At 39.6% G+C, this 21,754-nt stretch overlaps 1 protein-coding gene across 5 annotated transcripts in view; it reads right to left on the bottom strand.

The window, feature by feature from the left end:
- The window catches only part of SELL (selectin L), a 48,838-nt gene extending 27,262 nt beyond the window's left edge, over nucleotides 1–21,576 (bottom strand). The window contains exons 1-9 of one of the 5 annotated variants that reach the window (XM_035010862.1): nucleotides 21,387–21,574; nucleotides 20,464–20,545; nucleotides 18,201–18,587; nucleotides 17,188–17,295; nucleotides 13,049–13,234; nucleotides 11,536–11,721; nucleotides 10,069–10,137; nucleotides 6,095–6,113; nucleotides 739–1,143 (exon numbers count right to left, since the gene is read on the bottom strand). In XM_035010862.1, coding sequence (XP_034866753.1) covers nucleotides 1,125–1,143; nucleotides 6,095–6,113; nucleotides 10,069–10,137; nucleotides 11,536–11,721; nucleotides 13,049–13,234; nucleotides 17,188–17,295; nucleotides 18,201–18,587; nucleotides 20,464–20,545; nucleotides 21,387–21,389 — 1,059 coding nt within the window. In that variant the 5' untranslated portion in view covers nucleotides 21,390–21,574 and the 3' untranslated portion in view covers nucleotides 739–1,124. The other 4 variants (XM_035010859.1, XM_035010860.1, XM_035010861.1 and 1 more) reach the window with 4 other exon arrangements.
- Nucleotides 21,577–21,754: the final 178 nt, after the last annotated feature.

Below are 21,754 nucleotides of genomic sequence, written 5' to 3'. Positions count from 1 at the left end.
ATTTCACTGAGAGAAAACATACGCATGATAAATTTTGAAATAACAGACCAGGTAACATTAAAAAAAACCCTAAGTACAAAACTGCATGTTGTAGACTAATCTTGCAGCAGGAGGCCACAGGTCTGGACTAGCAATGAAAGGACTAATTATGAAAGAAGTGGAGGTGGGATGGGGAGGGTGTTTGAGATGGATCTTAAAGACTAGAGAGAATCTCGGTAGATGGGTAAGAGGTCTGGGGTGGGAGGAATCTCTTTCTTCTTGTTTAAACTGACATCAAAGACATGTTGCCTGCAGCTAGCATTCTGGTGATGTTTTTTATTAACAATATAGTGGTCGCTAAAAAAAAAAGCATCAAATACAAGACATCTTTGTAGGTCCAATAAAAAGAGCAACACTGAAAACCAAAAAAAAAAAAAAATCAGTGCAGGCTATCTCGCTCTTCTCTCTTTTGGTTTGGTGCTCATGAGATGCTACCTGTGGAAGCCAGCCAACTGGGAAGAGGAGACAGAAGGTGGAGAGGCTTGAGGCAATTAAATAGGATGGCCTCCATTTACAGAAGGTGACGCTACTGTGCAAGTAGGACTTTCTCTGTTTAGAGCTGAACTCCATTACTTTGCTGGAGTTGGATAACATCACTTTTATGAACTTATCTCTAAGAATGTACCCCTAGAAGCGACTGGAGGGCAGGGGAGATAAAATGTGACTTGCAACAAAATCGAGTCTGTAGGAACACATGTATCAAGTTTCCACTGTATTTAAGGTCATTAGGTACAGAAGGTCATCAGGGACAGCACTGAGTTGGAACTGGAAATGGAGTCAAGATAGAGAGCAAAATCGGACATCTTTATATTCCAAAGCAATCTTCTCCCCCCATGGTCCATGAAAAAGAGAATAAAACACAAGCAATATAAAGCACAACTGTAGGCAGGGGTGCAGGGGTGGGTGAGGGTCACACAGGGAGCAGAAAGAGCTGCTGATCCTGTAGAAATCTTTCCAGATGCAGAGAAAGAGAAGCACTCCATCTTCAATATAGGAGACACCACCATGAGATACTTTTCAGGGAGGGATTTGAAGGATCCAGTGACACTTTAGTATCCCAAGAATTTTTTTTCACAGAGGTTGCTTTAATATGGATCATTTGTGCTGAATGAAAAACAGGAGAATATAAATTAAAATAAGGAGATTAAAAATTGCAAAACTTAACAGTGTTAGTAAAGGTAAATATTCACTGAACGTCAGAAAAGGAGTGAAGAAAATGCCTTTCAGATAGGTTGGACAAGACACAGGACATTCACTAAGGCAAAAGAATGAGAAGAAAACCCTAAAGCAATGCTTCTCACACTTGCAGGTACTTGCCACCCAGAGGTGGTGTTAAAATGCAGACTGATTTAGTAGGTCTGGGTGGGGCCTGAGATTCTGCATTTCTCACAAGCTCTTTGATGATGCTCATGCTGCTGGTCCATGGACCACACCTGGAGACATTTCTGGGGCACAACCTCTGTTTTAGGATCAATGAGTATGAAGGGCATTTTAGATAGACTTTAAGTGGTGGGCAGTCAATGAAAAGTAGAAGTTGACAATGCTCAAATAGAAAGAAAAATTAGAGAAAAATCAAAACTTATGAAAGGTATGGTAGTAACTCTAAATGCCTGATTCTGGTGGGACATGATTTAAGGAAATGGTTACAAATCTAGTTTCATGAAGTAAATGACACCTTTTTGTGTGTGTGTGACACAGTTGTCTCATTCTTGCAGGGGATGGGGGAGAGGGGAGGGAGCGGGGAGGCAATTATGGCATGTCTTAATAGCACCTTTCAAAGGGAGAACCAGATTCTGAGACTCTGCTCTCATGATGAACTGCCAGGGTAAACCACAGTTCAGCAGCTGCAAATGTGCTTGCCAATACAGAGATAAAAATGTTTCTGAAAACAAAATTTCACATATACCCTCCACTGAGGTTGGCATCGTATCTTCCTGTGTATCTTGGGTGTAGCTTTTACCCAGGCAGAATTTAGACACTAGAAACCAAATGAGGTGGTAAACAGAACCAATTTGCAGAAGAGTGAAAATAACCTGGCAAGAATTGAAACCACAAATGCCCTAGGTGTTGGTCATTCACCAGCGAAAAACTTTCAAGGATGAGCACACAGGACTATGCAGGTTGGCGCCAGGGGTTTAAAAAAATGCTCCAATATTTAGTGTGATGGTTTTCATTTTATGTTTGGCTTGTTCTAGAAACACACTCTACTTCTTCCATCCCACCCTTCCTCAGTACCATCACAAATGGTTTCGGGGAGAAATCATCGCATCACTGGGAGAGGAGGGTGTCTGGGACTTAGGGCTCAATCACTGAGTCCTGAGTTCTAGAAGCATAAGGATGAAGCATGATCTTTGGATCCAGATGGGTATAAATCTCAGCTTTTTCATTTATTCAGTGACCTCAGACCAGATATTTTGTTTCTCTTTACCTCAGTTCCTTCACCTGTAAAATGAGAGTATTAATAGTACTTCTTCCCCACAGGCTTGTAGGCAACATTGAATGATTTCAGACACCTAAAACACTCAGAGCAGTGTGCAGCATGGAATTAATGTTTCATAAATGTTTACAATTATCTTAACTATGTCACTAGCTCAGGGCCTATAGGAAAGTTCTTTAGCTCAGTTATAGAGTTTGAAAATGATGTCCATCAAGATCCCTTCAAGACCTAAAATTTTATAATTCTATGAATTAAAGTCACTTTGGTCAATAAATGAGAGGTGTCTCAAGGCAGCTGGGCAAATACTGCTTCTTTGCTAAGTCCTTCTAGAACATCTGGTGACTCATTCAGGACCTATCTTGATGGGGCCAGCCTTCCTTTCCAACTTCTGTTCACAGCTCCTCTACACCCTGGACTCCTGGCAGTTCCAGTCACTGCCCCCCGAACACGCTGCCCCAGCCCCACTACCATAGCGTGTTTAAATCATTTCCCTGTAGTCTCCCCTGCTTCTCTTCATACACCTAAATCCCATCCATTCTTCAAAACCAACCCAGGGTCCACCTTCTTTATAAGATTTTCTGTGATCAACAAGCTTCTTCTGTATTGAAAAAGTCCTTTAACACAGAATTCATTGTCTATTACCATCCTCTGCCTTATATTTTTCTGAAAATATTTTTTTTTATTTTTTTGTCTTCACTGCTCAACTAGATAATAATCTCCCTGAGGTCAGGGTCAAGGACTTACTTTTCTTGGTGTCTCAGTCAAGCTTAGCATTGTTCCAACACAAAAGTATGCAATAAACAATAATTGATTGATTCATTGTAAAAATCAGTGAGCCGTTAAACTTAATATGGCAATTAGCTGAGTGTGGTAATGAACTTAATGCTAATACTCTTCCTGCCAGCCTCTCTTCCTGTCCCCCAAGGTCTCCTAAAAATTGAATTGATCTGCTTCCATCTAGTGGCAATTAAAAAACAGGTGGTTCCTGTGACGAGAAAACAGCTCTGGGTGGATTGTGCCAGAAAATACTTTCACTCACTGGGTGTGAGCATGAAAGAGATCTTTACATCTTGTGGATTTCCTGCCCACAGAGATAGGGAGCCCAGCCCAGAGAAGGGTCTAGGTCCCCATCTACAGTATTGAATGGAAGATAGGGCAATAAAATAAAATAGAATATGAGAACCTCCACTGACCTGATGTTCTTATCCAGTCATCCAGTTCCTGTCTCATCTCCTAGGCAAGCTTTTTAAAAAGAGATGGCTTACGTGTTCTGCCTCTACTTCCTCATCCCCACTGAACCTTAAACACCTGGCTATCAGACTTCTTCCATCATGACCTCAAACAGAACAGTCTCTGCACTGATAACCTTGTTACGTTCAGTGAGAACTCACTGGCTCTCCCAGAAGCCCTTGAAACAATTTCTACTTCCTTCTTTCCTTGGCATTCATAACCCAGACTCTCCTCATCTTCCTTCTGCCTCTCTGGCAACTTCTCCCCATTCTCCTTTTCCTCAGTCAACCCATTTTTGTTTTGTTTTGTTTTTTTAAAGATTTTTTTTTTAATTTATTCATTTGAGGCACAGGGATACAGAGAGAGAGAGCATGAGCAGGGGGAGAGGCAGAGGGAGAGAGAGAAGCAGGCTCTCCGCTGAGCCAGGAGCCCGACGTGGGACTCGATCCCAGGACCCTGGAATCATGACCAGAGTTGAAGGCAGACGCTTAACCATCTGAGCCACCCAGGCGTCCCTTGTCACCCTGTTTGATATGGATTTTACCCAGGTTCCTGCCCTCTCTCCCACATCATCTTCTGTTCTCCCACTCCACACACTTCCCAGATGACTGTACCTGCTCCCAAAAGAGCGGTTAACCTCCTGGAATGTGAGAAACCCCAGATCCACTCTCCTGCCCCAAGGTGGCCCCTGTGCAACAGACTGAACCAATCAACTGTGGATGAGCCACAGACACCTAAAGCTCAACACAGACAAAACTGAACCTATGATCTCCACCTCCAAAACTTCTCATTCTTTTATGTTCCCTTCTCAGTAAATAGTATAGTATAGACAGGAACCATCCACCAGTTCCCCATCAAAATTACAATGACTTCTTTGATTCTTCTCTCTCCCACTTAGCGAATTAATTACCATATTCACTTGATTTTACCTCTTACCTCATGAACTCAACCTCACTGCTATTTCTCTAGACAGGCACCATCAGCTTTAACCTAGTAACTTCAAATGCCTCCAAATCAGTTATTTGCCTCCAGGCTCACCCAACTCCCCTGTTTGCAGAATGATCCTCATAAGGTGAAAATTTCAGCATGACATTCACCTGCTTTATCCGAAAAGACCTGAGGATTAAGTCCATGTTCCTTAATATGGCTTATAAATTACTCTATGATCTGGCTTATGTTGCCTTATATCTCCCCAGTTTCTCTTTTTTTAATATTTTATTTAAATTCAATTCAGTTAACATATAGGATATTATCAGTTTTGGGGTAGAATTCAGTGATTCGTCAGTTGCATATAACACCCAGTGCTCATTACATCACGTGCCCTCCTTAATGCCCATCACCCGCCCCATCCCCCCCACCCATCTCCCCACCAGCAACCCTCAGTTTGTTCCCTATAGTTGAGGCTCATGGTTTCTCTTTTGCACTCAAAGCTACAGTTCACTGAACTAGTAAGAACTTCTTCATAACAATTTGTGGTTGGTAGCATGGTTGCCTGAACAAGCAACCAACATCTTCAGGGACCATCCTGCTTCTTCCAGCATTTTAAAACGAGCTCAGTTTTCTAACTGGGCCCTCAGTATGTCACCAAAGTCTCACTTTCATAGTTCTTCCTACTTACACTCTCCTTCCCAAAATCTCTAAGCAAGTCACTGAACCCCTGAAACTGAGAAATGTTTTGCCATGTTCAATTCTGCCAACTGAACCGTGTATTTACATATGCCTGCATTGCTTCTCAGTCTGTGTTTCTCCAGCTGAAAAAATCTGAGGTTCAAGACCAAGCTAAAAAAAAATTGCCTCATTGCGGAAGCCACAGGCAGAATTCATGTTCCCTACCTCTTTCACGTTTCTGAAGGTCAATGCTTATCAGAGCAGTAGTCATTTACATTCTTATACTAGGCACTGAAGGCCTGGGGTCCAGAATTATACCTTCTTAGGGCCTGGGATTTATTAGTTTCTCAATAAATGCTTGATGAATTGAATGTTTCCCGAAAACTGTATTTGGTATTGCCCTTATATTCCTCTAGGACAAGAAGAGAAATCATCATGCTTCCAATCCTTATAGAAAATTCAGGGATAATCAGAAAGAGCTCCCTTCACATAACTGTCCTTTCTTAATAGGGCATTATTTGTTCATTCATTCATCCATTCATTCAATCAATCATTCTAATCCCCTGGCACTAAAACAAAACCACCCACACACAAAAAAGCCAAAAGCACAGCTTTTAGAGGAGGCTGGTGGATTATCACTTTATATGGAAACTTCATTTGAATGAGACCTCATGTAAATAGTTACTAAGGAGTTAACATGTCTAGCTATAACAGGAAGTGTCTCAAGGAAGGTAGAGAAAAGATCAACAGATGTAGAAACTTCTCACTGATGAAACTTACCTTTTCTGGGACTCTTTACCTAAAAATAGAAGAAATAGGAAAAATGGCATCAGTGAAAGTAGACAAGTCCAATTGTAAGAGAGAAGGCTGAGTCCTACTCCCAAAATTGGCTTTTGAGGTGTATTGTGTATTTGTTGGTGGACCCCAGCTGTGTGTAAGGGGATTTGAGATGCTGGCTTAATGTGCTAATTCAAACAGTGGTATATATTCATACATAATAGACCCATTGATACAGATGCTTCTGCATTCCATTTCATCCTTTATGCCGATCATAGAGACAGAAGTCTAGCCCGAATTGCCTGATGGTCAGTCCCGCTATGCCCATACACGTGTTTACCTCTTCCCACCCGCCATCTCAGCCCACCTGCAGATTCTTCCCTAAGAGACTTGGCTACTAATACTGTAAGAATATGTGTCATTACGTCTCACACCACCTTGTCTGTGAGAATCCACAAAGAAATTTTACTCGGGTCTTGGTGGCAGGAATTACTCATTCATCTGAGTAACTGATGTGTTTTTATCTTACAAACACAGTAAATATCATAACTATTTACGCTCCCTTCTTTGACTGGCTGCCAGGAAACAGAGCCAGAGCTGAGACCCTTTTCTATCAAGCGTGACACACATTTTTGTGTACTAACTTCACCTCTTGCTCCAACTTCTTTTTATGCCCTAAATTTTGGCCTTCCTTTCCTTACCTACTTTTAAACTAATTTTAACTTACTATGTTGAATACATTTCATAAACCATCTTACATTATTTCTGAAAAAGAAAAGAGTATAAATAAATAGATTAATGAAAGAACTGCAGAGTTGGACTCCAGAGGAAATAAAAGCAAAAAAAAAGCTTTTTGAAAAAAAAAAATCACTGGGAAGCACTGTGTTTCAGTGGCTATAAACTGGAGCTCTAGAATCATCCAGTCTGAGTGCAAATCCTGTTTTATCAACTGTGGTGTGTCTCTGAATAGCTGCTTAGCCTCTCAAGCCACAGTTCCTTCATCTGTGAAAGGAGCATGATTCTTCACTGAGTTGGTAAAATAAAACGTATTCAAACTGCTTAGGTCAGGGCCTACCACATACACAGCCTCAGATATTGTTTTAAACCTTTAAAATGTTAGAATTTACTCTTTTACACATTTCCTCCAAAATTCAGCCTGCTGATGACATTGGCTGTTTGCATTTGAGCAAAGAGAATTAAATCTTAATTAACTTCAGGTTCTGTTTGTTTATCTTCATATAAATATGTTTTCCTTTTAGGAACAATGACACACATAACAATACATGAGCAAGAATCTGTTACTACTGAGAGAGTTCTTTTTGAATAAAAGGAACTAAGGGGCATATGTTCAGTTTCATGTCTTGTTCTAACCTTGTGGGTTGGTTCAGGTGGGGAATAAGTCTTCCAACCAAGAGCTTCATTAATCTGAAGACCACTGGTGTTAAGGGGCATGTGTGGATGGGAGTCTGCTCTCTGATTCTGGCCCCTGTTGATATGGGATTTGAGACATTTGACCTAAAATCCCTGCCTCAGTTTCCTTATTTATCAAACAGGGCCAATGATAATGACTAATCAGAGAATGGTTATCGAGGGGGAAAAGTGTTTCTAGACAAGCCCATACAGACGGGCATGCATTTCTGGAGCTTGCATTTATGTCTTTTCCAGAAGAACGGAGCAAAAGCCCGGATATCAAGACAACTAGGGCAGGTATCAAACTGCAGGTTCAGAAGATCCATCCAAGGACAGGACAGGAGTCAAGAATCTAGTCATTTCACTGGCTACTATGTCCTAAATATTCACCTGTCCTCTTTTTCCAGCTTGCTGAACCCAAAACACATATGAATTCCTCAGAGTTGATAACTACTATACACATGCAGATTTATTGCTTTTAACTTTTTTTTCTTGTAAATGTGTCAGCTACACTGTTAGAAAAGCTCTGGGGGGTTAACCTGGGAACTTAACCATCATTCCTAACACCGTTTCTATAGGAAAAACATTCTTGTTGCAAAGAACTAACTTACAACTACAATCTTTGGAAGATAAAGTCACTTGAAAGTTGGAAATATCAGAAGATGTTCCACAAATGAAGGCTATTAAAATGTTACATTAAAGATACCCTGACTCTCCTACAGAGTCAGTGATCTCCCAGGGCTTCTGTTCTTTTTGTTGGCATACATTTATCTAGCCCAACTGCCCGTTATCTGTTTCCTGTTTGCCCCACACTTATTCCCACAGCAGGGGCATGTAGTTTTCAGGTTATCAGTTTGAGATCTTGTACAGAAATGACTCCAGGGTAAAAAAATTTTAAAAACAACCCCACTGCTTTTCTCACCCCTGCTGAGCCACCTTCGCCAGCTAACCCCCGCCCTGCACCCCACACCCTGCCACTGAATACAAGTGACTTCATTCTAGTCTTTAGATTCTAACAGTTATTAAAAGACTTTGGAATTTGGGGATATCCTACTTATTAAGATGACTCCCAGCCCCCAAATCCTTAAAGGTTATTTAGAGAACAGCCCCGTCTCCCAGAGGGTGGTGTGTAATGGTCCACTGCAATCTCTACCCCTCAGTTCTGTCACCATCATCCAAGGTAGGAGGGAAAAAAAGACAATTGGGGTCAGGCTTTGAAGTCTCAATGGAAAGGATAATCAATGGCGGGAGAAAAAAAATCTCATTCTTCCTGTGCCTTAGAGTAATACTTGAGTTCTTCATATTGTACTGTAAGATGATGGGATCCAGTCTTAGCAGAATTTCCAAGAACAGGAGCAGAGACACATGAGCGGATCAGGGCCCTCACTTGACATGAAGGAAGCTCTTGCACATCAACGGTGCCCCCTTCCATCATCTTTCTGGGTTGGTTATAAAAATAATCTAGTATCATTCTTATATTTGGAATGAAAGATCAGATCACAGTAGAAGACCGCTAGGGATTGGTAGATAACATTCCTGCAACTGGCAGTGAGGATGGGTGAGAGGCAGCCTTTATAGACCATACTCACTGAACAGAATACATACTAATTAACTGATGGAAGTAAAATTAAAATGGCAATCAACTGACTCCATAGAAAGGCAACACCAAACAGTTGGTTAGCAGTTATTTTGAGATCACTGATGGCCTCTGAACTTAAGGCAGTGATATCTCAAAAGCTGCTAATGTCCATGAATTTCCTAGTCTTAAACGTTTCTGCCAGGTGAGTTTGGCCAAATGTGGCAGTGCATACTCAGGGTCTGCCACAGACAGTGGGCCTATAACCAGCAAGTCGGTCCCACTTTAAGGTTTGGACATACTCAGGAGGGAGGTGAGGGGAGTGATGCTGTTGTTTTTCCCTGGTGGTGTCCCATGTATTGTGCCAGGCAGTAGCTATTGGCTTCTCAAACAGCCCTCCTTATTCCCTTTTCTTCTCCAGGCCAGAGTGGAGGGGAGGCAAATGCAGTGCATTTGGTTAGAACTGTGACCTTAGTGAATAGACACAGGGGGGAAAACGTGAGGATTTTTTTTCCAGAGACAATGCAATTCCCACACGTAAGAAGTCAGACAGATATGTGACTCAGGTTTTGGGGAACAGTGCCTTAAAAACCTTATTGGACATTAGATTCCTTTTCTAGTGGAATTGTAGCATTGAGATCAAAGGCATTTAGGCTCTTAGAGGACAGAGATTATACGTCCTTTTTTTTTCAGAATTAAAGAAGAGCAAAGAACCATTAAAATATCTCATTTGTCTATTATCACCCTAGCATGGTGCCTTGAAGACAGTAGGCATTTTTAAAAGGTTTGTCAGATGAAAATCACAAATCGGCCAACTTGTTTTAATGGAAGTATGCATGGGCTGTTTCACACATCCTCAGGGATGATATCTATAGAACACAGAGCTTGGTATCTTGCTTTGGTTGAACTGATCATACTTAATTTCCTGTGTGTTTCTATATTTTTTCCATTTTGAATTGTATTACTTTCATATGAAGGCAAACTCACATACCTTTCTTTAATCTTCTCGCCAGCCAAATGATAAATGCCAGCCCAGCAAAAGCAGTAACCATGACTGCCACTGGAATGAAGACAGGGTTATAGTCGCCCTTCTTGATCATTGAGAAACTCCTGTCCACTTCTGAAAGAGAGATCAGTAAGGAACAGAGCACGAGGCCACAGCACTATGTACTTAGTGCCATCTCGTGACATTAGGCTTTGTTCCTCCCCATGTCTCCCAGTAATAGCCCATTTGATGCCCTTTGATAGATGATGAAACTAGCATGGGAAAGACCATGATGAGCCTACAGCAGAAGCAGAGACAGGACAAACTTTTCTAGCCCAATGCCTATAAATTCTTAGTCTCCAGATTTGCAATTCATGGAACTCCCAGAAGAAGTACCTAAAAATCTTGGCAAAAAGTGGTCATCATTGTATTTATTTCCACGGCTTTGTTCAATAGTTGGGATTCTACGACACTGAGAAGACCTAACATGTCTAATAAGACTTCAAGAAAAATAAAAGCCAGTGATCTGAACCAGGTAACATATCAATCAAAGGAAATTATTAGTGCTTTTACTTTGAAACAGCTGTGCAAGCATATGCACTTGTTGTTTGCATCCAAGGACCTACATTAAACTGTCTTTTAAATGATGTGGTCCTACCACATATTTCTACTTCCTTCACAAATAAGTAGATGGATACACCTATATCCTCTTGAAAGAGTGAACTAAGTTCATTTGGGAGCTTTTGTTGAAAAACTACCCATATGAAAAAAAAATTAAAAAAAAAAAAAAAGAAAAACTACCCATATGAAAAAAGTCTACGTTCCAATACCATGAATTAAACAAATGTACTTTTGCATATTAGTACAGGGTTTGTGTCCCTTATTCTTGGTGTTACTTTGATGAATTCTTTCAAGGTGCTTCCACTCTCACACCCAAATATATAATAGCAAAAAAGCTCAAGTTCCCAGATGATCCAAACAGAGGACAACTTATTTATTTACCTGATTTAGCATGGGCACCGTGTCAAGTGGAGAGTCCATGGAAATGAGGAAGACAGAGTCCTTCTCATACACAGATTAAGGAGGCATCAGCTTAGTGATAATGGAGAAATATCCACTATTTTGGGAATTAGGTGGTCACTGGTGACCTTTGTCGGGACATTTTACTGGACTAACGGAAGCAAGATAGTAGTAGAATAGAAGAATGAATAAGAAATAAGTCAGAGACAGTGCCTTTAGATGTTAAGAGTTAAGATAGGAGTTGAAAATCAGCTGAAGAAAGAAATGGTTGCCATTGAAGGAAGACATAGAACAGCCCAGGATTTTACAGTAGATTAATGTGTACAAATTTATCTTTAGGCCATACACATTTAGCAAAATGAAATTTAAAAGTTTAATATATCTTTCCCTATTATCTCCCCATCTACCAATTCCATTCTTAAATCTTCAGTATATCAGGGCACATTTACTCACTTCGACATTTTGGACTAGGGCTTGACCAGATTCCAGATGATCCACAAATAGTTTTCCTCTCCCCGATTAACTCCGTTTCTTCTGAGCAGTTGAAGGTGCACATGGAGGTAAAGCTGAAGTTCCCCAAGGGGTGACTACAGTCCATGGTCCCCAAATCAGGGGCCTCCAAAGGCTCACATTGAATCACTTCAATGAAAAAGAAAAAAGCAGTATTTCTGAGCAGGGACCCTCCCTTGACCAAAGGTTTTTAGCCAAAGTTGCTTGACTCAACTGTAGAACCACCTGATTGAATCTAGACATTTATAATCTCTAAAAATTAGTTCTGATAATGCTGCTTCCAGACTTTATTTTCTTGAGAATAATGGAGAATGGTGAGTCAGAGGGGAAGCCAGGAGCACTGACCACCCTTGGGAGGTGATAAGGAGGGGAGCAGAGGGTAGAGTTGGCTCCTCTAGGTTGTTGCCCCAGTCTTGGTAACTCTCCAGCTGAAAGTGTGCCATGCTACATGGCCTTGGCCTCAAGAGCTCTCATGGAATATGCTCAGTGAATGCAGAGAATTCCCACCCTTTCACTTGACAAGCAGTGTTGAAAAACACCCTCATTCTCTGAAGCAGGTCACTCAACTTTTGTAAATTCATCAACTTGTTGGGCAACTTAGTTCTATGATTTAAATATGATTTTGATAATTTTATGAGAATTAAACCACTTAAAATTAGTGATTCAGATGCATAAATGTAGAAAATGTAACCAAAACTTCACAGGTACAGATGCGGCCAGTTTTCTCCATATAGGGGTAGTCTTCTTGACAGTTAAAAAGAAAAACCCACCACATTTCAAATGAAAAAAAAAAAAAAGATCAAGAGACTATGTGTTTGTTTTTCACAGTGGTTGTTATTCCCCTGAGAATTCACAGAGGAGGAAAAGTAAAAATGATTTTAAGAATAAACCAAATAAAACAATCAAAAAAACCTTCTATTGGGGCTCCTGGGTGGCTCAGGTGGTTAAGTGTCTGACTCTTAATCTCAGCTCATGTCTTGATCTCAGTCAGGATTGTGAATTCAAGCCCTATGTTGGGTACACTGGGTGTGGAGCCCATTTAAAAAAAAAAAAGAACACCAAAACCCTCAACCCCCTGGGAAGGAAATTCGTTGGTGTTCAGTAAGATGCCACATAAAAAGGGTTATTGAGAGGACAGAACAACCAACATTTAACTGAGGTTCAGCAAGACTATTTTTGCCAAGACAATGAGAAAACTAAAAATTACAGTATAATCACACCATGTATGTACATATTGTGAGATGGTTTCAGAGATATTTGGTTGTTTTTTGTTTGTGGTTTTTCTTTTTGATTTGAGCAACAACAATCCCTTTAAAAAACATCACAGTGTGATCTAAGTTAGATTAAACTATGTTCCAAAGAGGACAGAGACTTCTTAGCAAGTCTCTACTGCATTTTCTCAGTTTGTAAACCCAAGGCGGCCATGACAAAACCTCTAGTCTGAAGAGTTACTCACTTTCACAGGTTGGTTCTTGAGATGACCAGTTTCCAAAAGGTCCACAAGTGGTTTCCTCAATCCCAATGAGGTCTGTTCCCTCAGAGCAGTTGAAGGTGCATGTGGAAATAAAGCTAAAGTTCCCCAAGGGGTGACTACAGTCCATGCTCCCCAAATCAGGGGCTTCCAAAGGCTCACACTGAATCACTGCAGTAACAAAAGAAACAGCATTGGCTAGTGTGAAGAGGACCTGATGTCTGGGTTTAAATCCCAGCTCTGCCTTGGCACAAGGTAAATTAACCCTTCCAGCTTCAGTCTCTTCATCTATGAAAGAGGAATCATGGAAGCCTGGGTGGCTCAGTCGGATCTCATGACCTCAGCCTTCGGCTCTGGTCATGATTCCAGGTTCCTGGGATTGAATCCCGCATCGGGCTCCCTGCTCAGTGGAGAGTCTGCTTCTCCTTCTCCCTCTGCCTCTCCCCACTCCTCATGCTCTCTCTCGCTCGCTCTCTCAAATAAATAAATAAAATCTTAAAAAAAAAAAAAAGAAAGAAATAGGAATCATGATGACTGTGTTAACTTCCTAGAGTTGGTATGGGAATTAAATGATCTAATGTAAGTCAAGGGCTTAAAAGAGAACCTGACTCAAGATATCCATCAACAGATGAATGGATAAAGAAGATGTGGTGTATATATATAATGGAATATTATGCAGCCATCAAAAGGAATGAAATCTTGCCATTTGCAATGACGTGGTTGGAACTGGAGGGTGTTATGCTGAGTGAAATAAGTCAATGAGAGAAAGACATGTATCATACGACCTCACTGATATGAGGAATTCTTAATCTCAGGAAACAAAGTGAGGGTTGCTGGAGTGGTGGGAGGTGGGAGGGATGGGGTGCCTGGGTGATAGACATTGGGGAGGGTATGTGCTATGATGAGCGCTGTGAATTGTGCAAGACTGTTGAATCACAGATCTGTACCTCTGAAACAAATAATACATTATATGTTAAAAAAAAAAAAAAGAAGAAGATAGCAGGAGGGGAAGAATAAAGGGGGGGAAATTGGAGGGGGAGACGAACCATGAGAGACTATGGACTCTGAAAAACAAACTGAGGGTTCTAGAGGGGAGGGGGGTGGGGGAATGGGTTAGCCTGGTGATGGGTATTAAAGAGGGCACGTTCTGCATGGAGCACTGGGTGTTATATGCAAACAATGAATCATGGAACACTACATCAAAAACTAATGATGTAATGTATGGTGATTAACATAACATAATAAAAAAAAGAGAGAACCTGGCTCATAGGAAGTCCTAATTAAACACTAGCTAGTCTTTTTATTATTGTTGGCATTATCTGTGGAGAGAATGTTTAAACCTACATAGGTTCACATGGGAATGACCAGCTCAATTTGGAAATAACTCACATCAGAGCTCCTAGGTATATTAGAGTGCTGGGAGCAGGAGGTGTGGAAAAAGAGTGGGAAAGCTTTAGGAAACATCTCAGCCTTGATTCTGTCTCCACCCTCTCTAGCTCCTACCTTCAGTCCCCTCCAGAAACTATTTCCCTGCTCTGACTTGTGGTATCATAGTAGATCAAATTGAGCCTTGGAAATCATTCTTCATATTTTTAGGCCCTGCCATGCCATTTGAACAACTATTTCAACTCTTGTGTCCTATTGATTATCAAATTTGAGCCATCATTATGACCTTAGTTTTGAGATTTCAATGAAGAATGGACTTGAAGAACTAGAAAATTTTTATATTTTCCATATACAGTATAAGCCCAAATTACGTTCTCCAGTTCAACTCATGCCTGCAAGTAAGTGCCTAATATATCCAGGCATAGTCTCAATCTGATATATGAAATGGTAAATAATACTGATCTCAAGCAGCTGTCAGTTTACCAGGGGATACAGACAAGTACATGGATGACTTCAACAAATGTGGGATAAACAAGAGAGAAATATGTGCAGCTATTGGGACATGGAATTTAGAGACTTAGCTTGTCTTAGGGTCCAAAGAAAGCTTTCTGAAGAAAATTGGTCCCTGAACTATGTCTTAAAGATGAACAGGTGTGTTAGCCATGTGCAAAAATGAGGGATAAAGCCACGAGCAAGTCAATGAGATACAAAGCATGCATGAAAAGTGTGGAGAACTACAAGCATTTTAATGTTCCTAGAAGGAAAGAGGAGGCAGGAGCTGATGGGAGATGAGATTAGAAAGAAAGGTAGGAGCTAAGGTTAAATGCTGTTATCTTTTTTTCAATTATTTTTTGAGTACCTACTATGTATTAAGCATTTCTCTAAGCTTGAGGAGTTCAGATTTCATCCTGTAGGACAAATGATAGTTAGAAATTAAAGGGTAGATATATGTGTGATGTTTGTTTGTTTTTGATTAATCAGCCTGCCTATAGTATGAATAGTATTTTTAAGGGGAGCTAATTTAACCTTGTGGAACTTAGCAAGAAACTAAAGCAATAATCTAGGAGGAATGAGGGCAGTAGTAGCAGAATTGACAAGTAGGAGGAAAATTAGAGAAACAGTAAGTTATAAAAATGAACAGTGTGTTACTTTGCATAAAAGGGGAGGTGGAAGAGTTTCATATCAGAGTACCCATGTAAATGGGGGTGCCTCATACTGAAATAGAAATACAAAAAGGCAAGTTGGCTGGGACAATTGATTTTACAATCTTTGGGGCATTACAAAAGATATACTTAGCATATTTGGAATTATTCAGGGCTGGACAAAGATTTGTCAGTCCAAAGCTCACATGAATCTGTGAGTCCACAGAAGTTGGTAAGTTTGATCAAAGCGGGGTCATGTAGAGTCCCTGGACAAAAGATAGAAGAAAATGAGAAATAACAATAGTGTATGGGCTTGGATAAGTGCCCATGAAGAAACCCAAGGAGAAATGATTATAGGTAGAAAGAAGACCAGAAAAGAATGATAAAATGGAAGCGGAGGCAAAAAAAAAAAAGAATAAAATGTTCAAAAGGGAGTGAAATGGTTATGCCAATGACATAACAATTAAAAAATAAAATATGAAAATATTAAGGATAAATAAATAAATAATAAAAAATAAACTTCAGCAGTGGAGTGAAAGTATTGGGTAGGAATTGAATGAAATGAGTTAGACCTATTCCAGTTGGTTGACATTTAAATTTATTTTAGCTTTAATTCTTTATCCTTTACAAACATTGCTGTTCTCTTCTTATAATTTTCTATCCTATGCACCAGATACTTCAACCATAATTTTTTTTTCAACCATAATTTTGAAACTTAATCAATGTCAATCAAAGGATTTGATGTTTCTTTTGGTAGTGAGTTGACTGGGTCAAAGACTCCTTGACTTTGAGTCTATGTACTCTTTCCTTTCTGTTTTCTACCATCATATCTGTCAATAATTTCAGTAGACTCCCACTGATTCTCTCCATCTTCTCTTTTTGTTCCTCAATCCATCTTATGCATTGCTTCTAGGAATATTGCCCCAAATGCAGGTCTTAAGATACTAAGTGGCCTCCCATTGTCAAATAAAGGCCAGATTCTTTCATTAGGCAGTTAACTCCAGCTTACCTTGCTTTCCATCAAACTAAATTATGAGCATACATAATTTCCACTAGCTAATTGCAAATCCTTTATGGGCAGAATCTATAATAGATTTGTTTTTGTATCCCCCCAAATACCTAGCTCAAATAAATGTGTTGGATTTATTACTATATTTCTCTGACCTGTATTTTGTATCATTATGTGAACTTTTCTTTTCAGCCTTGCCCTGTCATAACTTTGAGGATTACATAAAAGAGCAAGATTACCTAATGGTTAACTCACCCTCCTAACAATAAATGGCAATGTTTCTTTCAAGCTTTAGACTTCTAACGAATCCAACAAGTTGGCTAGATTATGAGTTCCCTAACAACAGGAATCTACCAAGCTGCCTTCTTTGTGAAACTCAAAAAGACGTGCTAAGAAGTGATTTGAAACTTCATGCTGACTTGTGAAATCTTTCAGAAAACATAACAACATTGTGCAAGCATATCCTTCTGATCAAAACTTCTCCATTTCTTGGAATAGCAGGTATCATTTTGTCCCAGTCAACCTCCACAAGTTACAAGAACCCCTAAACTATATATAGGAAGAAACAAGTCAGGATGGGGGCTTACCAAATTGACACTGGGGTCCATAGTAGCCCACATCACAGTTGCAGGTGTAATTATTGATGGTTTCCACACATTCTCCATGGTTGCCACATGACCAGGGCTGACAAGAAGCTTTAAGGGAGGGTCAGAAATAAATGATTTTAACATGATTACTTCTTAGTACTCATAATCATTTCTTCAGGTATAGATAGCTTTCTGGCTGCGACTATTTAATTAACAGAAAGGTTTATTTGTACATTCATAGCTTTTTTTGGCAATAAAACCATATGCTAGAATTTTTTATTTATGTAATATACTGGCCATATAGCCACAGACATATACATAGGATGAATTTACCAAGGCCAATACTCTATAACACTTCAGAGAAACTTAGTGACATACTTTGAAACTCTTGGAATACTTTGTTTTAAATGTTATAAGTAGGTTAAATGATGACCCAACCCCAACCATTTCTGCAATATGCTTGACAATCCCTTCCTTTATAGAAAATACTAGAGAAAGATTAAGTCTGAACTTGTTAAATCAGTAGAGAGCCCAATTTACAAGAGATCAAATTAACTATGTTTCATTGTTGAAATATGACTTGGAAAAACACTGTTTTGGAACTGAAAACAGAAGTTTCCAACCTCCACAGATAATGAAACATGGCAATATTTCATTTTATAGAATTATGTAAGATTAAGCCAAAGAGGAAACATGAGCATAAATCCCCCTACCTTACAGTGAGGAAACAGGCATCATGTGAGCCTGAGCTCCTGGCCAGACCCATCTCTCTGCTTCTACTTCCCTGCCTTACTTCTCACATACACTTACATATTGATGTAAATTGATTTAGAGGTATAGTTTTGGGGTGTTAGGAGCAGCCTCACATGCCAAAAATGCACAGAAGTGACATGATTTTATTTTTATTTTTTTGGAGGACTGGATTTATTTTAGAATGTACTAGAAACTACTTTCTTCCCTATCATCCTCCTGGGATGAGTCCCATCATTCTCTCCACTTTGGCCACTCCCTACCTGTGTAACAGAGGGCTCTCTTTTGTTTGTAGCAGGAGTCATCATTCCACTTTCCTGCGTCTTTGATCCTCTTGATGTAGATCTCCACACAGTCCTCTTTGGACTTCTTGTTATTAGGCTCTCCATCTCCCCAGTTCTCCGCTTCTTTTGTAAGAGACTTGTTGGTTCCCACCCAAGTCCATATTCCTCCTACTTTCCGGATTCCTATCCAGTAGTAAGTTTTGCTGAGGGGAAGTGTCCTCTCCAGGTACTCAATTTCCCCCTTGTTTTGTATGGCAACTAAATCTGTGTAATTTTCTTGGCAGTACCTTCTAGCCCTCGCCCAGTTCATAGATTTTTCAGAATAGTGGTAAGTCCAGCCATTGGTTCCATGACGTGCAAGGAAATCTGAAAGACATCAGTGTGAATTATGCAGACTCTCAGTTACAACTGAAAAGAACCTAGAAGTAATCCAGGCTGGGCTTGCCACTTAAAGATGACGAAACCAAGACCACAGAATCAGTCATTTGCAGATTTTGAGTGGAACCTAGACCTTCGGGTCCTGATCACTTTTCACAGTAATATATAATACTTTTTGCTCATAGCAAATTTGGTAGCTTCCTAGATTTTATTTCATAACCTCATTTTTTCCCTCAAAATTCTTCCAAGTGAAATTTAACCAATGTATTTTAGAAATTCATATTTCTTTTTCTATTTCTGTATAATATATATCCCTAAAACTTACTGCCCACTTTTTTATACTGGGATAATTTCCTAAAAGCCAACATTTATGTTTCTGTGGGAGAAGTAATATAAGGACAGGAATAACAACATACTTTTAAGTATTCTCTTTCATATCAAAAAGGTAATCTTTTACCACAGGAAGAGCTGCTTCTGGGAAAGCCTCAATACATAGCTCAAGCCTTATATATCTAACTATATTTTTAAAAAAGAATAGTTTACAAAACCAAATGCTGCAGGATTATGAAATTGATTTAGATCTTGTTCTGTGCACAAAGATACTCAGCTGATGGTGTTTAATAATCATACGGGCTCTTCAAATAGGAGGGCTTTGACAAAACCGAAACAAACACATAATTATGCAATGACCTCATGGTATCATATGCCAGTCTAAGCATGGTATGATCTATGTGAAATGCTGTTCTACCATTACGGTAAATGTTTTCATGGTCATCAATATTTATTGAGTTTTCACTATGTAGGGCAAAAACCATGGAGGAATACCAAAGAAAACATAGATCCAATTTTTACAGTCTCCTAAGGATTCCAAACAAGGAATAACAGATGCAAAGAAAACATAATTAATCTTGATCCAATTAAACATATCAGAAGTGAACAGAGAACTGAGAAACAGATAGGATTAATGAGTAAGGAATGTAATAAAATAAACATTTGGAACAGAGTTTTGAAGGAACATTCTACCAGAATATAAGTTCTAAGAGAGAAGAAACTGTTTGGTTCAGTGCTATATCCTCAGTGCCTAGGACAGTGCCTGGCACATTATAGGAACTTGGAAAACACTTGTTGAATGAAAAGAGCACTAGCTTTGCAGGTGACATGAGGAAGACATGGCATAAGGAATGTGTCAGGGGCAGAGAAAAGCACATTTGCTTGGCCAGAGCTCAAAATCTAAGCCAGGGAGTAAGAAGGACTAACTTACTTAAGAAGGGGAAACAAGGTTCAAAACAACTGCTGGAGAGTCTTCAAGAATCAGACATAAAACTTATCACACTAATGAGAGAAGAATAAAAAAAATATATATAAAAGGCACACTTTAATTGTAGAAATAACATTGACATGCACTAAATTATTGAAAAAAAAATAGAAAGTATCGAGCACCCGGCTGGCTGAGTTGGAAGAGCATGTGACTCTTGATCTTGGGCTTGTGAGTTCAAGTCACATGTTGGGTATAGAGAGTACCTGAAAATAAAATCTTTTTTAAAAAAATAAAAGTACCCTGCTAAATATTTGGTATGGATTGTAAGGGTCCCATCAGATTTTCCTTAATTGACTTTATTTCTTCATAATTAAGACTTTTGTGGGATTATCAGGATCTGGACCATGCAACAAGGGTGTGGCAGGCTTAGAAGGTTTCTGGGGGAAGTACTAAAAGTAACAGAAGAAAAGGACGTTCATAGAAAGGATAGAACTAACAACTATCTATCTAATATTCTTCCCTGTGACTACATGCACCCAGTGGATATTTAAGAAAAATAAGCGTAAGTTAAAAAGGGCTTAGCAATATACAAATGCCATAACGTACCACAACATAGCACTGTCCAGACCCACAACTTGAAGATATTCCATGAGCCCCTCTGAGAACTCTGACATTTCCATGGAAATATCTGCAAAGAAAATACAAAATTATAGTTAGATTTATATTCTTAAATCACAATTTTTAGAGCACCTTGAGGAGGTGGCTGCAACTTTCTTAAAGTTCAAAATAAAATACATATGCTCACTAACCCTGTCTGAAGGAAGAGGTTTCTTAGATGTGCATGAAAAAGTAGCATTAAATTTGCTTCAAAACTGATACAGAGTTGTTTCTTTTCTTTTTCATGTTTTAGCCTTAGGTTGCTGATTATTACTACTCTGATTTTTTTCTACATTTCAATATTTTTTTGTACTTCCTTTCTGCTGAGCTGTTAGATGAAACTATTTGATACTTAATATGTATATTTTCAAGGTGTTCTTTGATGCTTAATGAACTATTGAGGTCTGAGATTTAAATGTTAAAATCTTACACTGGATTACAATGGTTCGATGCTTCAAACACTTAAAAGTATTAGATAGCCAGACACCAATAAAGAAAAGCAGTTCATTTCTTTTTCAATTAAAAAAAAATACACTTTGCAGAATCCAGACCACAAGTTCTCTGCACACCTTAAAACCATATTTTCTGAAGTGTATCACCTCTCAGGTAGCCCCAGTGTTCACCTGCAAAAGTGCTCATTTCAACAAAATAGTACTTCTTCAAGAATCTCACCAGAGACAAATCAATGAAGAGAAATCAGCACATCTGAGAAGAAAGATTCTAGAAGCACCTTTTAGACTCAGCATTTTTAATTATTGGCTTTGTTAAAACCAAAAATGAAGTGTGTTGTTTCTTGTCCTTTGCCACCTGTCTTTGCAATCTCAAGGGGTTCTATCTGAGCATCTGGAAATCTTTGAGGCTGATAAGCTCACCATGGCTTTATTTGTCCTTCTTTAGCTCTTCTGGACTTCAGCCTCTCCACTCAGCACCAGGGTGTCTAGGTCCTTGCCCACAGCTGGGTGCGCTGTGCTTCGGGAGGCTGCGTGGAGTGCCACCAGAAAGGCTTGCTTTTTTTTCATTTCTCAGACTGAGGCTCACATCCTCCTCCCCTTCCCCGCATCTTTCCCCACCTCTTCTCGCTCCTCTTTCCCCACCCCTTTCCTAATCTGCCTTCTGTCACCACCCTGAGAAAAGAAGATCTGCTGACCAGGGGCATTGTTGCTAGATTCTCTCCTCCTTCCCTCCTTTCCCTCCCTTCCTTCCTTCCTTCCTTCCTTCCTTCCTTCCTTCCTTCCTTCCT

The sequence above is a fragment of the Mirounga leonina genome, unplaced genomic scaffold (genome assembly GCF_011800145.1).
Source record: "Mirounga leonina isolate KUSES-001 unplaced genomic scaffold, KU_Mleo_1.0 Mir_154, whole genome shotgun sequence".
Classification (NCBI taxonomy): Eukaryota; Metazoa; Chordata; class Mammalia; order Carnivora; family Phocidae; genus Mirounga; species Mirounga leonina.
This window is presented reverse-complemented; position numbering and strand designations above follow the sequence as displayed.